Source organism: Momordica charantia (assembly GCF_013281855.1).
Source record: "Momordica charantia cultivar OHB3-1 chromosome 7 unlocalized genomic scaffold, Mcharantia_2.0 BLBB01000007.1, whole genome shotgun sequence".
Taxonomy (NCBI): Eukaryota; Viridiplantae; Streptophyta; class Magnoliopsida; order Cucurbitales; family Cucurbitaceae; genus Momordica; species Momordica charantia.
The window spans coordinates 15381188-15387895 of NW_028275165.1; the positions used below are offsets into that span (position 1 = coordinate 15381188).

The following is a 6708-nucleotide window of genomic DNA, read 5'->3' on the forward strand; positions in this document are numbered from 1 at the left end:
GATGTAAGAAATAATCAGTTCCAACTAAAATGATTTATAAATTGGTCGAAGCAGGGGGAAGTTTGAATCTCCGTCCTCATGTGTTAAATTTAAAAGGAAAATAAAAAGCTATGATGTTGGAAGTTTGAATCCTGAATCCCCATCCTCACGTGATAAATTTAAAAGGAAGAAGAAGAAACCTATATACCCACAACCAAGTTCCATAGTTTTGGATCCGCTATCCCGATCATGATTTTCCTACCCCAAAGGGAAAATTGTAAAGTATTTCTATAATTATTAGTTAGTTTCTAATTTTTAGTTTGATAATTTCTCCTCTTACAATTATTTTTCCAAGTGTTAAATATATCAAGTCATTTCGACAAGTTTCTATTTCTCTATCCATCAGATATTTGGATTTTCACAAAAAAAAAAAAAAAAAAATTCTGTATCCTTTGTCCTTTCCTCGGATCATTGTACTCAAATCATTGAATGGAATATGTAACTTTTCTTTTTGACAAATAAAATGTGCCCTCGTTAATTAACATACAAAATTGGAAAAGAATTTTAGATCTTTCTGATTAAAGGTAGACACTACTTAATTTTCTTTCAATATATTTTTTTATCCAGGAAGAATTAATGTTGAGTGCAATATTTTAAATGTCGATGTCTCGATGGAAATGTAAATATCCATGAAAATATCGATGTCGATGGATATTCCTGTAAAAGTTATAAAATTAAAAAATCGTAAAAAAATATTTAAATTAACAGATACTATTTTCCATTTTTAAATTAGTTAAAAATAGTCAATATGACATTTTGTTGATATTTTTGTACTATAATAGAAATGTCGATTCGCCCTGTCGAACTCATGGAAACATGGATATGTCGATGAAAATGTCGTCGATGGTTATTTAGAACCATGGTTTGGTGTTCTGATTAGTTGATATAAATTAGATTATTATGCCTTCATGCAGGTTACATTCATAAATATAAATATATGTTTGTTAATTATTTGATTAATAAGAATTTTGTCAGCTACACTATGCATTTCTGTTCTCGATAAAGGTTCCGTTTTTGGTGTTTTATGTTAATTTGGTTAATTCAGTTTACTTTACTAAATTAATTAGCCCCCAGGCCCCAAGTAGTTTTGAGATTAGATTCCCTACAAACGTGGGACCTCAAACAAACTTTCAAAGAACTACCTACATGTTTCATTTTATTCTTTAATCTAGCACCAATTTCAAAATTATATTTCTTTTAACTCTCTCAATTTTCTCAATTAGTAGTAGTGTTTCAGTCATCGAGATTCGGATATGTAAGGACAGACAAATAAAGTTAGCACTCCAAAGCTCAAATAAGTTTTATCATGTTAAGTTGAACAAAATAAGGGGTGGACTAGGCATTTATAAGAGTTTAATTTTGACCGCTACATACGTTCCGTAAATCTTGATTGAGACTCTGTGATTATGATCGTTCGTGGTATCCATAGATGTTCTTCTACGCACGATCTCGGCTAGAATTCCACAATTAGTGAAAGTTGTGCAGTTATTAGGCGATTTCCACCCTTAAACTACAAATTGTTTCTCTTTGAACTTAACTTATAATCCGAGCTTAGTGATCTATGGTTTGAACTTAACTTATAATCCGAACTATGTAAGCTGAACATAACTCCGATCTTCAATTTAAGATGCATAGCATATAAAAAATTGCGTCTCCTAATATTGGCCCCACTTTGGAGAGTTGGGTAACTTAATCGAACCAAATTTTCAAAGAAATGTTCCCAAGTGACATATGACGCATTGGGATGCCACGTGTAAATTATGATCAACGATTTCAAAGGTCTAATGGCTCCATGTAGACATTTGTCATGACACACGATGGTGCTTTTGATGTGAGCGGGAGTCGAAGCGAATTTTGAAGAATAAATCTGGCGGTTCTCCAGAATAGTCGAGTGTGACAATCGATCTTCTTCAATCTGCTAGGCCATCCATCGTACCCTAAATTGAACGACTAAGATCAACTCAAGGCAGTTATAAATATTTCACATCTTCTTGCTCAACACACACTTACAATAATTTTGGATTTTGCTTTCAATCTGACAAACCGTTGCAAAGCCTTTTCGTTGTTCCTGATCTTAGGTTTGTATACTTTCCTTGGCTTCCGTTTTGTTCCTTTTCTTTTCTCGAGGGCTTTAGATGGCTAGAACTAAGCTATTTTGTACTTCCAAACATTGATCTAGTTGACCTTCTTGTGGTCAAACCTCTACTTTTATTTGTACCCCAACCATTAACAATTGGAGAACATTGGTGAGGTTCGATCAACCTAAAGAATTGAGCCTTACCATTGAAAAATTGGCCACCCATGAAGTAAAAGATCAATAGAAAAATCAAAATAATCTTTTATCTAAAAGTATAATATAGAGACCGAATAGAAAATAAAAAACGAAGAACAAATACCAAGAAAGATTTGTCTACCTTTAGAATTTCGGTCCTTCTCAATCTAATAGGGTTGATCCGGACACTTCAAGAACTCGATTCTTGACTTTGATTTAATTCCAACTCGATCCACCAACTATCTGAAATGTTAGCAAACATGACCAACGTAGTGACCAACACTACCTTTTTCAGATCATCATAACTATTTTTTTCTCCTTTTTTTCTCCTTTGCCATTCTTTTATGGACACTCAAAACTCTATCATTTATAATATGGTTAGCAATATATTATTTTTAATATAATTTATATTGATATTATTCATGATTCTCAGATTGATTACTACATGGCGACGAGTTAATCAAAAGAAGCAAAGAAGCAAATTGATTTCTACCCATGTAAAGAAGCAAAGAAACAAATTGATTTCTACCCATGTAGTAGCGACGAGTTAATCAAAAGAAGCAAAGAAGCAAATTGATTTCTACCCATGTAAAGAAGCAAAGAAGCAAATTCTACCCATGTAGTAGCGACGAGTTAATCAAAAGAAGCAAAATTGCAAATTGATTCGTAAACTCGAACCTTCGTAAATAGGGCTCAAGACCAAAATTATTGATTAATTTACTTAGTCCACCCATGTAGCAGCGACAAGATAATCAACACAATAGGAATCATGACTTTCAATTCAAAAATCGACCCAACTTCTCTTCAGTCCCTAAAAATTCCCTAAAAATTTATGATCGATAAGTTTTAACTGACCAAGTTTTATTCGTCCTTCTTATACTTCTGATTTAAAGAAGTAATTTTTTAAACTCAAATTTTATGTTTAATAAATTGACCTTTTGAATGACCTTTTAACACTTGTTAAATATAAAATTAAGGAATATAAAAAATAAAGAATGAAAAACATTTTTCAAGGTCTCTGAAACCCAATACTCCTCCGGAGAAAATTAAAGAGAAAATATCAAGAGTGATAGAATCTTAAAACCTTGTAATTTAAGCTTCAACTGCTGAAGCTAACTCAACTAAGCTATCCCGTCAGGAGTTAACTTATTTACTTATTGAAGAGTTATATCCCATCGTGCCCGCGCCCGCCCCCGCCCCGGCCCCCACGATTTTGTAAAAGGAAACTATGGTCAACAATGCATTTCCATTTCAAAATGTCACATAAAAGTTCTAATCATTATAATTATTAACCCATACAACCACATTATTCATCACACATAAAATCCATGGACCAAATGGGATTTGAAAAAGAAAAATAAAAACAAAAAGAAAAATTACTACTACAACACAAGCTTCTAGAGAAATCCAAAATGCTAAAAGTTACTATATTATATACAATCACATTAGAAACCAAAAAAAAAAAAAAAAAACATTTACACAATATCAGCAGCAGCCAAAAAAGATGAACCTTTTTCTTTCCCATAGCTTTTTATAGAATAATAAGAGAAGAGGGGATTATACAGAATCACAGATGGATACCTTTTTAGCTCTTTCAATATATCCTTCTTCAATCCTTCTTCTCTCTTAATGGCCCTTTCCTAATCTTACTCATGACCTTGTCGTCGAAAATTGCATACTTCTTTTTACTCTCGATCACGACCTTCTCTAGAAGAAGGTCGATATTGCCCTCGTACTTCTCGTAAACAACGGGTACCGTGTGCAGCAGTACGACGGCTGTTGAAAGAGAGGAGGAAATGAATCAAGTGAAGTTGAAATGGTAAGAGTTTTGTGGGGATATTGTGAAAGTAATATACCTATGAAGAACAAGGTCAAAAAATTGACCTGATTTCCTACCGCAGATAGGATCCACAGGCCACCAACCACCTGATAGGAAAGAAAGATATAATACTCTTAATCAAAAGAGCATAAGTACCTAACTAAAGCTAAATCCGGAGTTCTAATTTTTCAATTTAGTCTCTGATCTTCTGAAAAATTCAATTTCATTTGCTCACGACTAAAAATTGTGTATTGGAATGCACTTACAGCAATAAACTTCTTCACATCCCTCCCAGATGCAATATCACGCAGTATTGCGATCGCCCGGTTGATCTCGATCCTTGCTGCAGAAGCAACTTGCATGAACGGCTCCTCCCGAACATGAACGTTTGGAAGATGAGGCGGGCCCCTATAAACATGCTAAAGTTTTATTTATCTAATATCATAGATCCTAAATTTAATTTTGAATCCTAAATTTAATTTTGTGTCTAAAAGATTCGTATTATTTAAAGACCCGGCAAGACTATCAGAATTAATTAGAAGCTTTAAGAACTAACTAAAGTTTAATGTGACTTTGGATGAAAACTAGTGATAGAAAGAGAGGTTTGAGACAGTGGAAGCTTACTTGTAGATCAATATGTGGGCGTTGGACCAAAGGAACAAGAGAGCAAGAACCAACATCAGAGCATAACACAAAAATGGGAGTAGATGATATTCAAGCACTTCGAAAAACGCCCAAATCACGGTGGCTCCGCCGAGAACCCCAACAGCGGCCTTCTTGTCCCGCCATAGGAGCACGTCCGCAGCTGCCCAAAACACACATCATTACAATCAATCTCAATATCTAAGATAACAAATCCAGTCTTTCACTGTCCCGAATTCAGAATTCAAGTGGATCTAACTGTCCCGAATTCAGAATTCAAGTGGATTATGTTTCACTTGCCTCTCCACAACTTTCTTATTGCCAAACTAAGATTTTGCAAGGTCGGAGATTTAGTTGACTAGTTGAGCTATATCATGGACAATTAACCATGAATTATTAAACTAGTTGAGCTATACCGTGGACAATTAACCACGAACACTTGGTTCATGAAGTTCTAAAATTTCTAATCTAATCCATTTTTTAAGAAATAATTTTTTTTTTCAACATTCGAGTGTGCAAATCAATTTACACGCACCTCGACTAATTAAATTCTTAGTGAATGACCCAACAACCGATATGAATTCTTAGTGAATGACCATCCTTGTTAATTCTAGGACCGAAAAGCATATGGTTGAACCCCAGAGAAAAATGTTGAACCCAACCATTATATCCGACTTATAGATAATTAGTAGCTTGACGAGCTAAAACACCTATAAATTCGAATCCTCACCCTTGTATTAAATAATAATAAATAAATAAAAGATAATTAAGTGATTGTATGTGGTATGTAATCAGACTCGCAGCCATGAAATATTTAAATGGGATTGTACTGAAAAAGATTAAGTGGGTCAATATTTATTTTATGTTGGATTGGATTAAATTGTATTATTATTCAAGCCACTCATATTGTATGATACAAAAGTCAAGTAGGCCAATGTTTGCTTATAAGGTAAAAAATTACACTACAAAAATTTAAAAGGTTACTAGAAACTCACTTTTATAAGAAATAATGCATAAAGAATTATTGAACAAAATAAAATTAAAACAATATATCTCACATATAATTTAATAGTGAGTAAAGAAATAGTTCTAAAATTTAGAGTAAGTTCGTTCATTTTTGGGTGTTTTTTCAATTTTATGGTTTAAAAGGTATCAATTTGATCTATGTTTTAACATTTTTCAATTTAGTCTCGGGGTGTCAGGTTAAAATTGACTACTTGTCATGATACTTGTATTAGAGAAAATTTATACGAAATTAAGTTCAAACTTTTTTTAAATTGAAATTCCACACATATATATATATGAATATAATTCAATTAATCAAAATCGACTATAAACAGAATCAAATTTCCCCATCCATTTTAGAACTAAAAAAATCTAAGAATTCGACCACAAAATCATTAAAGACCAATATTTATAATATTTACAACAAAAAAAGCAACTTGAAAAAAGAAAAGGAAAAAAAAGGCTTCATGTTCCAATTAGGGCGGAAACCCCCAAAATTGCACACAAACAGAGAGAAAGAGGGAGGGAGAAGCGTACGTTTTGCACCGCCGAGAAGATGATGAACGGGCTTCTTCCGTCGGCCGTCGGCCGTCGGAGGAGCGGCGGCCGAATTACCGCCTCGGGCATCGGAATTGAGAGACGGCGTCGGCGGAGGCGGAGGCAGGGGTTCCGATTGAGATTGATCGGCGATCTCGACGGGGTTGGGAGAGGGTTCCGCCATTACAAGAAGGAATTCGAAATGTGGCGATGGATTGGGAGAAAGACGATGGGATTGAGATTATAAACGGCGGCTTCTCAAAGCGGTGGCGGTGTTCTTGGGAGCTACGTGGCTTTCAGAGACTGTAGAATCTCGACGGCTGGTTTCGCCGGAGAACTACCACGTGGCGCCGTACCTTCACGGACACCTTCCAAATACTATTCTCAGTTATAT

At 34.4% G+C, this 6708-nt stretch overlaps 1 protein-coding gene across 5 annotated transcripts; it reads right to left on the minus strand.

Moving 5' to 3' along the window:
* Positions 1–1655: 1655 nt before the first annotated feature.
* LOC111016226 (Reticulon family protein) lies at positions 1656–6708 on the minus strand. Of its 5 annotated transcripts, none has more exons than XR_015792374.1 (8): positions 6315–6708; positions 4755–4935; positions 4397–4538; positions 4196–4237; positions 3893–4087; positions 2454–2554; positions 2050–2315; positions 1656–1976 (listed from the first exon to the last, which is right to left on the minus strand). XR_015792374.1 is itself a non-coding variant. In XM_022291537.2 (5 exons), the coding sequence occupies exons 1-5, from the start codon at positions 6496–6498 to the stop codon at positions 4019–4021; spliced, it is 618 nt and encodes a 205-aa protein (XP_022147229.1). In that variant the 5' UTR covers positions 6499–6708; the 3' UTR covers positions 3561–4018. The 5 variants fall into 5 exon arrangements, 2 of the variants coding, with proteins under 2 accessions (XP_022147229.1, XP_022147227.1); XR_015792373.1 differs by having other exon boundaries at positions 4168–4237; positions 6315–6697; XR_002602158.2 differs by lacking the exon at positions 2050–2315 and having other exon boundaries at positions 4168–4237; positions 6315–6697.